Source organism: Myotis nattereri (genome assembly GCF_964212035.1).
Source record: "Myotis nattereri genome assembly, chromosome: 1".
Taxonomy (NCBI): domain Eukaryota; kingdom Metazoa; phylum Chordata; class Mammalia; order Chiroptera; family Vespertilionidae; genus Myotis; species Myotis nattereri.
The window spans coordinates 185,000,855-185,016,560 of record NC_138075.1 but is presented as its reverse complement, the minus strand read 5'-3'; the positions used below and the strand labels follow the sequence as shown (position 1 = coordinate 185,016,560).

General features: G+C 41.1%; 1 protein-coding gene across 2 annotated transcripts; it reads right to left on the bottom strand.

Moving 5' to 3' along the window:
* Positions 1–927: 927 nt before the first annotated feature.
* Positions 928–14,666, bottom strand: COX18 (cytochrome c oxidase assembly factor COX18; the record flags this gene model as incomplete). 2 transcript variants are annotated; one of them, XM_081086786.1, is made up of 6 exons in its annotated part: positions 928–2,374; positions 5,739–5,846; positions 8,302–8,426; positions 10,320–10,483; positions 12,861–12,961; positions 14,310–14,666. In XM_081086786.1, the coding sequence occupies 6 exons, from the start codon at positions 14,649–14,651 to the stop codon at positions 2,201–2,203; spliced, it is 1,014 nt and encodes a 337-aa protein (XP_080942912.1). In that variant the 3' UTR covers positions 928–2,200. The 2 variants fall into 2 exon arrangements, with proteins under 2 accessions (XP_080942912.1, XP_080942913.1); XM_081086787.1 differs by having other exon boundaries at positions 8,302–8,423; positions 14,310–14,651.
* Between the last annotated feature and the right edge of the window lie 1,040 nt (positions 14,667–15,706).

Genomic DNA, 15,706 nt, shown 5'->3' with positions numbered 1-15,706 from the left:
ATCAGTACACAATGATACATACACTAAGAGCCAACTTATTCCAGAGAGAACCAAAATTGTCCCCAAATCTCCCCTTCTCTTTTTGCTGTAATCGAGGGCACACATTTATATCTCTGCTTCCTTGATTGTACTGGTATATGTTGCAGTTTTTTGAGGTAGTTATTTTGATAAGTCAGCACAAAGACTGAATTAATGAATACTGAACCACTCCTACAGAGTGAGGTTCCTGTGAGCCTCTGGTCACATTTGTCAACCATTAATACAATGTGTTGTTGAGTCATTTACCTTAAACTCATGGCCAACAGACTCTGGACTGAATGAAGCTTATCTAATGCAGGAGTTTTCTCCTTAAGAAGCTTCACAGACTTCTTGTGATTAGAACACTAGGCTGCACTTCAGCATGACACTTAGAGGCCATTTTAAATAGAGAAATAATTTTTAAAAAAAGCACAAAAATGAGAAAACAACAACATAGCACTAAGTAGAAAAAGGACACTTATTTAGTTTGAAAGCTGAGATATGAAGACACAGCATTGCCTTGTTTGACTTCCTGGGAAAATGTGCCTCAGGGGACTCAAATATTTTGCTACTCTGTGTATGTCCAAGAATGTCATCAAAAGTATTATGAGTACTGATTTGGGGTTTACAAATAAATTTTAGCGAGTAGGCAAATACAAAATCTGCGAATGAGGATTGACTATACATAAGTTTTAATTCCTTTACTGGGAAGTAGGGTTGTCTCAATCATAAACCAGGGCTGGGAAGTCATGAAAAGAGAACCTAGTCTCAACTGCTTCCTCTAAATTCTTAGTAAGTTGCAATAACATGGCAACCAAAATGGCTAAGATATAATAAACATCACTCAAGAAATGACTTAACTTCATTTTAGTTTTTTTTTTTTTTAAATATATTTTATTGATTTTTTTTACAGAGAGGAAGGGAGAGGGATACAGAGTTAGAAACACTGATGAGAGAGAAACATCTATCAGCTGCCTCCTGCATACCCCCTACTGGGGGACGTGCCCACAACCAAGGTACATGCCCTTGACCGGAATCGAACCTGGGACCCTTCAGTCCGCAGGCCAACGCTCTATCCACTGAGCCAAACCGGTTAGGGCTCATTTTAGTTTTTATTGTAAAACATAAGATGGAATGATAGGGCATCTCAGAAACAGGTTCATATTCCAACTCAGTGAAAATTTGTAATCTTCTCAAATACCTGTCAAATTTATTCCTAAATATCTCAACCAGAATTAATTTCATCATCTTTCTGAGTTAAACAAGCAGACTACTAGGTCCACAACTTATATTACCTGTCAATTTTTCCTATATCAAACCTCTACCACTGTTAAAACTCATTAGAGTACTTAATCCTCCCAAATAAGTAAGTTTATAAAATCAGCTCCAAAATCAATAGCCCATCTGGTTTACCCTTCTTTGATTAAACAAGCTTAAGTTGTTTCACTTTGCTCTAGTAGTACTTAGTTCTATACTTTGTATTTCAGACTTCTTAAATCTTAGGAAAAGGAATGTACACTGTCTGTCTTCTTTCAGAATGTGGTTAAGAGGCCACACCCCCTACCATATTAGGTACTTTCTTGCATGCATGGACTCCTCTACTACTATGTATCTCAAGTCCATTTTTTAAAAAAAATCACAAAATGACTCACTGTTAATGTATGTTCCATTCAAATAAGATTTCTTAACTGGGAGTCACCAGAGGCATTTCAGGGTCTGAAGGACCCCATACTGTCAGTCTGAGGATTTTTCTGAAGAGAAAACATCGTTTCATTAGATGCTCAAACAGGAACATGACCATTCAGACCTCCAAAATCTTTAGAAATGCCTCATTGGATTCTCTTGTTTTATATAATTTTCATGGGTGGGACTATTCAGTACAATTTGACATCATTTAGTATCTAGTCCTGTTCTCCAAACTTCTACCACCTCTAGCAAGTTGTAATTCTATAAACAGAACCAGGCACTTTTATATTCTTAGGGTACAAAACAAACATGCCACCTACATACTAGCATTTAAAAGATTTTAAGTATTGTCAATTACAACTGGATTATATTTTAACACAATACTTCACAGAGTTCAAGATTTTAAATAAGGGCAAAATAAATCATATCTGAATAAATCTTCTAAGTATATTAAAGTGTTAGTAATACTTCTGTTTCAAAATCGCTGAAAAGTATGTCATTTCCTTGAAATGTACTTGGCGTAGAAAGCAGCAAAGAGGTCCTTATAAGGAGTGTCTGAATCTCCCTTGGTCAACGGTATACGGCAAAATTGGCGAAACCTAGGAGAACGCAGCAGCAAGTTCTGTGAAAGGCCCATGAAGCTGGAGCATAACCAGTAGAGAACAAGTGACTATAAACAAAAAAAAGGACATGAATGTTAGCACCGCTCATTCTCCTCGGACACCAAGCTTCAGAGACAAAGATAATTATAATCTCTGCAAATGGAAGTACACTAGGACTAAACAAGACCTGCAATGGCGATTAGATATCTGTGAAGGGTCTAATAGGTAAGAAAGAAGGATGAAAGGAAGACCAAAAAGCAAAAAGAGAGGTATTCGTGATAGAAAGTGGATGACAGAGTAGCTCCCAGGGCCCAAGAGAGGTCTCGCCGCCCTTCTTTGGCTTATTCCCCACCAAGAGTCCTGACAAACTGCCATAATCAGAGGTAGGGTCCTAGAGGTACAGCCATTTATGATGGCAAACTTAGCCTCCCTAGACTTCACTTTCCTCCATATAGTCATCTATCTACCAACTTTTCTAGTAACCAGTTGCTAAGAATGGTTAGGAATGCATTATCTTTGCTTTTTCTGAGACTTATAGCTCAGCATTATCGTCACTTTTCTTTTGTACTACCATCCAGATTGATGTGTGTAAGGTCAGTAACTAAGTCCTACAGCCTCTCAAAACAATCCCACACAAACTTCTCTTTGGCATCAGAAGGTCACCAGAACCCAGAGGCATGACTATGTGGTGGCTGAGTCCAAGCCCTGGAGTCAAACTGCTTGAGTTTGAATTCCATTTATTTGACTTTGGGTAAGTTATTTTTCTTCTGTTTCAGTTTCATTTATAAAATGGGCACAGGACTGTACCCATCTCAGAAGGCTGCTGTAAAGAATAAATGAGATAACTCACATAGATGGTAAAGCAGTGTGTGGTCCATATTAAGCACTTGCATTTGTTCCAAAAGCAAGTTTTGAGGAGCAGAAAGTAACACATCATCAAAGGCAGATTACCACTGTAGTTAAGAGCAAGAGCCAAGTTGCCTGGATGTGTAAGACTCTGCCACTTAACAGATGAGTAACCTTGGATGAATTACTTAACCTCTCTGAGCTTAAGTGTCCTCATCACTAAAGTGGAGATTACAGTAGCAGCTACTTCAGTGCATTGTTGGGAGAATTATAAGAGCTAATATATGCAAACCACTTCAAATAGTTCCTGGCACAAAGTCAATGCTGACTAAACATGTGCTATCACCATCATCTGATTTATCCACTAAGCAAAAAGTACCCTGAACTCAACTGTACAGACTATAAACTGTCTATTAAAAATCACTCCTCTTCCTTAGTAATAGAGTCCTAATTTCCAGAAGGGTATACTGCCATAGCGGAGAAAAACTTCATCCCAGCCTCTTCCGCAGTGAGGTGTGGCCAGGTGACTAAGAGGTGAGCAGGAGTGTTTGGTGGGACAGCTGGCAAGGCTCCCTCCAAGCGCTAACTGTACGTGAAGCACCCTGTTACCACTCCTGCAGAGACAAGCTCCAGCAGCCATCACGGCCATATTGGGGCCTGGAGGACAGACATTACCGACTATGGATGGTGGAGCATTAGGAGAAGCAGTCCTAACTGGTTTGACTCAGTGGATAGAGGGTCGGCCTGGTAACTGAAGGGTCCCAGGTTGGTATCTGGTTGGGAGCACTTGCCTGGGTCGCGGGCTCAAATCCCCAGTAAGGGGTGTACAGAGGCAGTCGATTGATGATTCTCTCTTATCATTGACGTTTCTCTCTCTCTCTTTCTCCCTCTCTGAAATCAATAAAAATATATATTAAAAAAAGAGAGAGAGAGAAGCAGGCTGGGTCTCTCATGTCTTGTAAGAGATACACTAAGCTGCCTAACTGAATTTCCTATATTTGAGAGAATAAACTTTTGGGTATTTAAGACACTTTTTTAGATGTGTTACTCACTTTGAACCCAGACCCTCACTGAAACTTCACTGCCCTTATTTTATTTGAGCTGGGGGGTTTCCTCAGTTATAATTGGCATTATTTCTCCCCAGAAATGTAGTGAACCTGTATTTTTCTATTTTATAGGGTATTTTACAACAGTACTACTATTACATGAAAATTATTATAAGTACTTGGTGTTATTTCATTAATTCTCACAGACATAATGATGTCTATTTAAGACATGTAGAAACTTACTTATTTTATACAGGAGCAATGACAATATTATGTCTAAGGGACAGCTTTAGTTATATATATATATATATATATATACACACACACACACACACACACACACACTTAAATATATTTTATTGATTTTAATTTTTTTTTTACAGAGAGGAAGGGAGAGGGATAGAGAGTTAGAAACTTCGATGAGAGAAAAACATCGATCAGCTGTCCCCTGCACACACTCTACTGGGGATGTGCCTGCAACCAGGGTACATGCCCTTGACCGGAATTGAACCTGGGACCCTTCAGTCCGCAGGCCGATGCTCTATCCACTGAGCCAAACCGGTTAGGGCAGTAATATATGTTTGATGCTGAATACATACTGTTCCAGATTCCTAAGATAAGTAACATGAAAAACTTTACATATGCTGATATAACCCTAACTATCAGCAACAAATGGATTCTACGTTATGGTCTATGTGTTGGCTCTGAACAAAAAGAGAGCTATACCTGACACAGCTTTTGCCTTCTTAGCACTAAGTATCCATGGGTAATAAGCAAAAGACCAAAAATATGAAATAACTGCAAACATAACAATTTCTCTATTTCTATAAAAGTTTAATTACAGACCTCACTAGCTTGGCTAAGTGGATAGAGCGTCGGCCTGTGGACTGGGACTGAAGGGTCCTGAATTCAATTCCCGTCAAGGGCACAGGTCCAGGTTGCGGGCTCAATCCCTACTGTGGGACGTGCAGGAGGCAGCCGATCAATGATTCTTTCTCATCATTGATGTTTCTATCTCTCTCCGCCTCTCCCTTCCTCTCTGAAATCAATAAAAATATTATTTTTTTTAAAAAGTTTAATTATAAATAAATAGGGGCAAGTGTGCCTATTTCATAGAGTTGTATGAGGTTAAATAATATTACATATGAACACATATGGACTTGGCACAGAGTTTGCTTCTTTTTTAAGTGCTAAATTCCTTAGCTAAGTCTATATAGACAGAAACAATTCAATAAATCACCTAATCAAACAGAGCAAATACTTTGTTCATGGTAGTGTGCAAGGTACTTTGCAAAATTGTAAAAAGAAAAAAGGTTTGAGTTAGTAAGAGAGTTAAGACATTCACATACAGGAAGGTCAATCAATCCCAAGAAATACGTGTCACTCGGTGACAGAGACAGTAAATTAGTTATTACAGAAAAACTCAGAAACCAGTAAGGGACTGAGTTTTCAGAGAAAGCTCTCAGTAGAAGAGGCAGAACCCAGCCAGATAAAGCTAAGGTCACACAAGGTTTAGCACACAATGCTGGTGTTTACTCACCGAAGGTACTGTCGCAGCAATTGGAATCATCAACACTGATATTCCCCGAACAAAGTAGGTAACACCCGTCTGAAAACGAGACATTCCAACTTTTTGTAGAGCAACAATCTAAAAGGGAAGAATATATACACACACCATGATTATGAAAATGCATAAAATGGCCTTCACTTACATTTTAACCAATGAAAAAAAAAGAAAACACTGATAAGTTTATTTGGTTGATCATCTTTTATAAAACTTAATAATCATGCAGAAATCTTAAAAAGTAGCTTTAATTAATAGCAATAAAGAAGAGATTCAACTATATTAAATAGAATCACAGCGTAATTTTTATAAGACAACTAGAGGTCTGATGCACGAAAATTTGTGCAAGAGTAGGTCTTCCTTCTCCCGGCTGCCAGCACTGGCTTCCCTCCAGCACCCGGGACCCAGGTTTCCCTCCCCTGGCCGCCAGCAGGCACCCAGGATCCAGGCTGGCTTCCCTCTGGCCTGGCTTCGTCAGGAAGGATGTCCAGAAGACATCCGGTCTAATTAGCATGTTATCCTTTTATTATTATAGATGGTTTTTAAAGATTGTAAGACTGAAAGTCCCTTCAAGATAGGTACTATGGCTCTGGCCATTGTAGCTAAATTAGGTGAGCATCATCCTGTGCACCAAAGGGTCTGGGGTTTGATCCCTGGTTCAGTCCCTGCTTGGGTTGCACGCTAGAGGCAACCAACCAATCTCTCACATCGATGTTTCTCTCTCCCTCTCCCTTCCTGTCTCAGTCTCTCAAATCAATAAAAACATATTTTTTTTAAAAAGGATAGGTAGTATGTATGAATCATTACCCTTGTTTTTTGGTACTTAAGTACAGTGCCTGGCAGGAACTGTACTTAAGTAGGAACTTGGTATCTCAAAGATTTGTGATCTGGCTACATGGATAAAGGGAATAACCAAGGCAAGGGAAAGCAGTTATAATTTATGAATTACTTAGAGGCAACATAGCAGTAATGATTATGAGCCCAGACTCTAGGCCAAACTTCCTAGGTTCACATGGCAGTCCTGTATTTAGTGGTCATATGACTTTGTGCAAGTTATTAACCTTTCTGTTCCTCACTTTCTCCACCTTAAAATGCACGTAATAATAGTAATAGTACCTATATCATGGAATTAGTCAAAAGAATTAGATGAGTTAATTAGCTCTAGCTGGTTTGGCTCACTGGATTCCATTCAAGGGCACATGCCTGGGTTGTAGGCTTGATCCCCAGTAGGGGGCGTGCAGGAGGAAGCCAATCAATGATTCTCTCTCATCACTGATATTTCTATCTCTCTCTCCCTCTCCCTTCCTCTCTGAAATCAATAAAAAAATATTTTTTAAAAAATGAGCTAATTAATATAAGCTATTAAAATAGTGCCTGAAATATGGTGTATGTTAAGTAAGAATGAGCTTTTCTTAAACATATACATACTGGGTTAGTAGATGGTATAAAGGAAAGACTAAAGGACGGATATTAATCCATGGTGACCTTGTATTTATCACTTTCTTCTTTCTAACAAATATTCACTAAGTCCAACCACGTTCACAAGACTCTGCTGGGTTCCCTTCTAGGGAAGTACACTTAGACCAAACACTTAGACTGGAGTCTTTCCTCAAGAAACTGCCACCCAACACCTTACGGTGTAATCTTCATTTTTTTTGTCTAAGAAAATAAAGGTATATGAGACTTCCCAGAGACCAATGGACATGAAGTCTATGAGATCACAACTGAGGTAGATAATTTCTAAGGTTTCTTCTAGTTCAAAGAGTCTATGTTCTTTTCAGAGTTTGAGAACAGCTCTTTATGAAATTAAAGGCATGCTTCCCATAAACTGTTGAATAAAGGAGCATGGGATAATGGTAAGACATGGCTAAGACGTCATATTGAATATGTATGTGTTTTTCCACTCCATCTTATAAAGAAATTCTATGATTTTTCTAAGATTGCATAACTAAAAAATGGCAGTCAGGTAATGACTTTATTCTCTGCCTACAAATTTATATATTAAACATATACACAAAATACCAATCTATTGTGGGAATAAAACCAGATTGATTAGACATCTTAATGACCGTCTTTAACCAAAAGCAAATCACAAAACTGAATGTATTAGAATCATATAATTTTAAAGTTGAAAGAGACTTTGGAAGTGTTCTAATTCAGCTTTCTTACTTTAATGATGAGCATTCTGTTCCCCAGAGAGATTAAGGAACTGACCCAAGACAGACAGTTTGTCGATGGCTGACCTGCAACCAGAAACCACACTTAATTCTAGCTCTACAGGCAGAACCCCAGCCAGATGAAGCTAAGATCAGACACGATTTAGCACTTAATGCTGGTGTTTACACACTGAAGGTACTGTCACAGCAATTGGAATCAACAATGATACTCCCTGAACAAAGTAGGTACCACCCGTTACCTACTCACCTTCAGTGAGTAGCTCTGAATTAAGACTCAAACACATTTATATTTGATGTCAAAACAGCAACAACAGAAATCCTAATAATTTAAATGGCAAACAATCTTGTTTAAAACCACTGACCTCTACTATTATTAAATTGATGGCACCAATGCAGATAGGCAGAATCCAAGTGGAATCCAGTGCAGTGAGGTCAGGAAACCACAGGACCCCACCTGTCGCTAACTGCTCCTGGACAGAAAAACCTGCTGAAAATTTATAAATAAAATAATTTATTACAACAGCAGAAGGAAATACACAAGACATTATGCAGGATAATAATTCCAAAAAGGTGCCCCTCACACTAAAGACTTGCATTGGTTTTATTCAGGCTCTTTTCATTCCATAACACAAATCAGTCCTTCCTGGATTAAGAGGCAAGCAGCTTTCTGTAGCAAACAGACTTAGAGAGAAAAAAAATAAAAATATGTAGCAGTGCCCTGACGGTGTGTCAAGTGGTTAGAGCATAGGCTTATGCACAGAAGGGTTGAGAATTCAATTTCCAGTCAAGGGCACAATTCCCAGTCAAGCGCATGTACCCGGGGTGCAGGTTCAATTGGTTTGTGTGTGTGTGTGGGGGGGAGGCAACCAATCCAGGCAACTAATTGATGTCTCTCTCACACATGATGTTTCTCTCTCTCCCCTCCCTCCCTCCTTCCCTCCCTCCGTTCCACTCTCTTTAAAAATCAATGGAAAAATATTCTTGGGTGAGGATTAACAACAACAACAACGGAGTAGCAATAATTGTTTCAGGCTTAACTTTAAATAATTATGTAGCCAGAGCGGCTTCTTTAGAATCTATTCAGATTATTTTCTGGTTAGAAATGCCTTTAAATGAAAGTAAAAAACAAATGTTCATATTGTTTCTCAATTAATGTTTACATTTATCACTGTGAAAGCTTTTCTGTTCTCTTAAGTTTATAAATAAAAACAATTCCTGGTTAGGAAACCAAATTCTGAAATTATAACACTAATTTTATTATGATCTCTAAGAAGCAGTATTACTGCTTTCCTTTCTAGATTTATTTTCTCAACACAGCTAGTTTGCTTACACTCATTATTTTAAATTGTATATTTATACCCTTTATAAGCAAGACTGGTTAAAGTATTCTATTTATGGAAAGTATGGGGTGATAGACACTTTTCAAAAGAGGACATTCAGAAAGCCAAGAGACATATGAAAACATGCTCCAAGTCACTAATCATCCGAGAAATGCAAATCAAAACAACAATGAGGTACCATCTCACACCTGTCAGAATGGCTATCATCAACAAACGACAAGTGCTGGAGAGGATGTGTAGAAAAAGGAACACTCGTGCACTGCTGGTGGGAATGCAGACTGGTGCAGCCACTATGGAAGAGAGTGTGGAGTTTCCATAAAAAACTAAAAATGGAACTCCCATTTGACCCTGTGATCCCACTTCTAGGAATATATCCCAAGAAACCAGAAACACCAATCAGAAAGGATACATGCATTCATATGTTCATAGCAGCACAATTCACCATAGCTAAGATCTGGAAACAGCCTAAGTGCCCATCAGCTGATGAATGGATTAGAAAACTGTGGTACATCTACACAATGGAATACTATGCTGCTGTAAAAAAGAAGGAACTCTTACCATTTGCAACAGCATGGATGCAACTGGAGAGCATTAGGCTAAGTGAAATAAGCCAGTCAATGAAAGAAAAATACCACATGACCTCACTCATTTATGGATAATAAAGACCATTATAAACTGATGAACAAAAATAGATACAGAGGCAGAGCAGCATCGAACAGACTGTCAAACTACAGTGGGAAGGCTGGGGAGGGTTGGGGGGTGGAGGGGGGCGGGTAAGAGATCAACTGAAGGACTTGTATGCATGCATATAAGCATAACCAATGGACACAAGACACTGGGGAGTAGGGGATGCCAGGGGAATGTCAAAGGGGGAAAAAGAAGGAGTCATATGTAATATCCTTTGTAATACTTTAAGCAATAAAACAAAATTTAAAAAAAAAGAAAAAAGAAAAGTATGGGGTGTTTTGTTTTTTTCTTTAGAGTACAAAGACAATGTTAGGGAACTTATTTGGGGGGAAACAAACTTCTATAATAACTACCTTCTGAATGGGTTGCTCCTGTGCTAAAATTCCGCAGAGCGACAGACATAAAGATCCACATTGGAAGCTGAATCCAGACCAACACTGTGGCTTTGAAAGGGTGGCAATTATCCCGAATGTACAGCTCTGAAACAAGCCTCTGCATATTCTTTAGATAAGTGAACCTATTTTGAGGGAAGAGGGGAAAAGAAAAGGGAGAAAATGTCATTTGATCACCAATAGTGCTTCATAACCATAGCATAAACACGACCAGGTTGTGGGTATTGGCTGAAGAATTTGTGTAGGATTTTTAATTATCACAAGCTATATTAAGGAGCCGCCTAAATAAAAGGTAAATAAAGCCTTTTACTGAAAATTCTCTAGCAATGTATACAAATTACATAACAATTCAGTAAATCTAACATTGGCAGACTATAAGCTTTGTCTATGGTCTTCTTTGGCTAGTTAGGCTTTAAGGGAAACCTCACTACTAAACTGGTATTATTGCACTTTCTATAGGAAATATGAAAAGTAAAAGTACATTTTATTCAAACCTTCCATTCCAGCCAAGCTTAATTACTTGGTCCCTGAATATATTTGTTTGTACCAATGTGGTTTTGTACTGTGTGTGCTCTTAGCCTGTCAAAACAGTCTCCGTTCTTCAATTCTTTTTCATGAATATTTTCTTCGTTTCTCTGTTAAGCATATTAGTTATTCCTGTTGTTAAGTCTCACTTTCTTGGCTACAGTCTCCTTGAAGGTCAAGTGCTGGGTCTTATTCATCTCTGAATCTCTTGCCATTTATTTTGTAAAAGGAATGGCATTCAATAGGTTTGCTACATTTACTTGAATTAAGACAGCATACACAGACATTCCAGGGTCTTTGTAATTCTGTTACTACTTTATAGACACCTATATTTTCTGATGCCTGAAATGACTTAGGTCATTCAACAAATCAGACTTCCGCATCAGCATACCTTTGGAAATTATTTTATCATCTGTGTGGACAATCCACTCTCTTGGCTGTCCACCTGGCAAACTCCCTTTCACCTTCCAAGACTGTCCCAATGAAAATGTAGGAAACCTTCAGAGTGTCTTTCTAGAAAGCCACCCATCTCCAAAACGATGTGGCTGAACAATCATGCCGGTGCTGCATCACCAGGGTGCCACCAACTTATCTAGGATGTATTTACAACCCAGGTGAGCAGCTGTAAATCTGTTCTTTTGGCATAGAGCTGTAGTTCTGAGATTTCTCTGATCAGTAAAACTTCAAAACTACAGGTTTGTCAAGTCTTCTTAACACTAAATAGAGAGAAGCACTTTCATAATGAAAATAGCTGGCAAATGTATACCTATAGAGCTAAATGTATGGATAACCATATATGTGTGTGTGTGTGTGTGTGTGTGTGCACGCTTAGGTTGACTGAAGCATGATGACTTACAAGTTCCCAGTGGACGACTATGGTCATGCACCCTTGGGCAAGGGTTTCTAGGACCCCAGAAAGATTACTCCACAGGGTAATTACAGTGGATGGACAGCACCCTAGCTATCCAGTTGCTTCTATTTTAATATTCACATTTTCTACTTCCTCATTCCTGAGGGCTACTGCCTACTGTATCTTTTCAAAAAGGTGAAGTTTGGAAAATAACCTGTATGATTTGCTGACTAAAGCACCAACAGACTGGCACAGTATCCTTATCCTGTGAAGCCTTCCTTCCCTGACTTTCCATAAGGACCCAACTCCTTGCACAAAACCTTTTTTATAGTACTTAATTCAGTCATCATTTGATTGCAGGTCTTTTGAGTAGGATGGGGTCTCTTTAAGTATAAGAAACTTGCCTGGCCCCAGTGGCTTAGTGGTTGAGCATCGACCTATGAGCCAGAAGGTCACAGTTCGATTCCCAGTCAGGATACATGCCCAGGTTGTAGGCTCGGTCCCCAGTGGGGCATGCAGGAGGCAGCCCGTCAATGTTTCTCTCTCATTGATGTTTCTATCTCTCCCTCTCCTTTCCTCTCTGAAATAAAAATATCATTTTTTTTAAAAAAGAAAGAATAAGAAACTTGCCCTTCTTATCTTTGTTTCTCCATTTCTTTGCTTTCAGTCCAGCACATAAAACAAGGTGTCCCCAAAAAACGTATACACAGTTTAACAGCTCATAGCTCAATTTTGAAAATGAAATGTATGTTTATAAACACTGCCTTTATAATTATTCAAAGCGTGTGTATACATTTTTTTGGGACACCCTAAATTATGCCAATCCTGGCCGGGTAACTCAGTTGTTTAGAGCATCATCCCAATACACCAAGGTTGCAGGTTTGATCCCCAGTCAGGGCCTATACAAGAACCAACCAATGAATACATAAATAAGGGGAACTTTCTCTCTCTCCCAAATCAATAAATAAAAAATAAAACTATCATGCCACATAAACTTATTAAAATCCTAAAGAAAAAAAACTACTTTGCTGCTAAAGCTACAGAATGCTCAAACCTATAATAAACATAATCACTTTCACATAATATGCATATATTTTTACGGTCTTATAGGCACAGAATTATCTTACCTGGCAACTCTTTTGGACCACCCCAACTGTTTTGCACGAACTGCAACTTCATGGTTAAGGTGTTGTGCAATATTTTGTATTTCTGGTTGCAAATTTTCCACCTAGCTAAAGAAAAATTTGTTATGAGCACATAAAGGATATTTATAACCACTCATAGTTTTATTTTCTATTCCCTCAACTCATTTAAAGTTTTGGTTTCCTGCCAGCCAGAGTGGCTCAGTGGGTTACAGTGCCGTCCCACTCCCACTGGGAGGTTCTGAGTTGATTCCCAGTCAGGGCATGTACTGGGTTGCCAGTTCCATCCCCAGCCCATCAGGCCAGGCTGCATGTGGGAGGCAACCAATGGATGTTTCTCTCTCACACTGATGTTTCTCTCTCTCTCTCCTCTCTCTCGCCCTTCCCTCCCTCCCACTCTCTCTGAAATCAATGGGAAAAAAATATATCCTCAGGTGAGGATTTAAAAAAAAATTGTCTACTGAAGCATGTCAAAAAACCTTAAGTCTAAGCATAAAACGTTAAATTGCTTAAGATATCCTGTTACAACCAAATCCAAATTCCAGATTATACACTTAGCTGTGTGCTGTTGGGCAAGTTACTTAACCTCTAAGTTCTGGTTCCCTCATAAATAAAATGTGCAACAGTACCTACTTCACAGGGTTATTCTAAGGATTAAATGAGAACTGCGCCTGCGCTTTTATGTGGCATCCCTGGCTTTCCCAGTACCGTCAACCGAGGAAAAAGAAGGGTATTAATTAAATCGCTAATGTTTTCTGTGACAGCCCCCCAAACTTTGCATTATCTGCCCTGTGTTGATTCTGTAAAGTAACTCACTGCGTTGATCCTGCTGACGAATCTCTTTCCGTTTCGTTTCCAGGCTTTTCCCCCCAATGATAATAATCTTTGAAGCCATTTTTTTTTTTTGAAGTCTTCCATTTTGAATACTATTTTGCTTTCGTTGCACTTAAACTCATAATATGTGACTTGACCTCATAATCTCGGGAAGCAGGGCAGGAAGGTCTCCCTATCCTAATCCCACATAAAAGATAAGGGCGAGCGGCTGAGACTCGCAGGACACGGGCCTGTGGGTGGACCGGCCTGAATCAGGGGTCAAGTTTGCAAACCACTAGCTCGGCAGTTCTACCCCAACACGACCAGTCGGAAAGCCCAGCCCGGGAACTAAAGATGCTGCAACCAGCAGGGGGTGCAGCCTCTAAAGAGGTCATTTCACAGGTCGCACCAGTTTTCCTGCTCCTGATTCCTTTCTAACAAGGTCAGGGACCGCTCCTGCTTTGAGCACAAACCCAGAGGGTAAACGAGATGGCTGGTGCACGTGCTATTCAACATCTCTTACTTCCCACGTCCAGGGCGCGTTACCCTTCTTAGCAACGACGCGGTCACGACGAGGAACACCAAGCCGACCGCCTGCGGGCGCGGCGCGGCGGCCCTCACCTTGGCCAGGATGTAGTGCTGGTAGGCCGCCAGGGGCAGCGTGACGGCGCCGCGCAGGGCCACGGTGGTGAAGAGGATGCTGCCCCACCAGGGCAGGCCCGTGACGCCGTGCGCCGCGAGCAGCATCTCCTCCGCGCCTTGCACCGGCGCCGAAGCGGCCAGCGCCTCGTACCAGCCGCCCGCGCCGCCCGGGTCAACTGCAGACACGGAGGCCACCGCCCACGCTGGCAGAGCCGCGCGCCTGGCACCGCCGGTTGCGGCCGGAGCAAAGTGCGGGCCCGAGGCCCCGGGCTGCAGGACAGGCGGCGGCCGCAGCCACCTCCCGCCCAGCCGGCCCAGCATGGGTGCCAGGGCTGAGCCCGAAAGGCGGGCTTCACCGACGAGCGGCAGGTACAGTTCCGGCGACCCCGCGCGCATGCGCCGGCGACCCCGGAGCGTGCGGTGGGCGCGCGCCCGCCCTCGGCCACGGTTGACCTTCCCGGTCAAGTCAGTGACGTTCGCGTCGCAGGGGAGATGACGTGGAGGATACGGAAGTCCCGCCTTTCCCACGCGGCACTGGGCAGGCCTACTGCGCGCGCAGGAAACTTTCCTGCTGCCGGCGTGGACCTGCTCGGAGGCTGGACCGGAACTGCAGAGGCAGAGGCGGGGCCTTTCTAAAGTCAGTCTTGACCATGTGCCTTTTCATTCTTTTTTTTTTTTTTTTTAACCTAATCGAATTGTGTCATTTTAATGGATGAAGCTTGGGGGTGGGGGGGTGGGGGTGGGGTTTGCGGCCACGGGGTGGTCCCCATCTCTTTCTGTGCATCCTGATCGCTTCCCTAGAGATGGAGCCAGAGTGTTGTGCCAGAGCCAACACGTGGCAGAAATGCCGCGTGGAGAAAGCCGTGTGCTTCTGACCGATCCTGCTTTAATCAGCACCGCTTAGGCCCCAGCCAGTTCATCCAGTCTGTGGTATAAACATTGAACTGGCCCATCTGTTCCAGTTAGAATTTTTAACCCCACCTGCAAACTGAGTTTCCTTCATTTTATCTTTTCTAATACGTAGCTATTAACGTAAAAACATTCAGACCTGTAAATAGTTTTTGTGAGTTTATTTGAGCCAAACTGTCAACAACTTCCAGGGAGCAAATCTCAAGTATTGGGATAATGCTCCAGAGAATGGCTGTTTTTTGTCTTTTTTTATACATTACAAAGTGGGGGGTGGCATAGGTGGGTTACATGAAACCCATTGGTGTTCAGAGAGGCTGGAGAAAGCAAAGCAGGGAAAACTCTAGAATGAGATAGTTAACAGTCAACAGTTAACATAACAATAACAATGAAGGAATTTATGGTCTCCTGTCCTGGCTCCCAGGGCATTTGATTGTGGCCTGAGGTGTCTGGAAAAAAGGGAAGTTAGA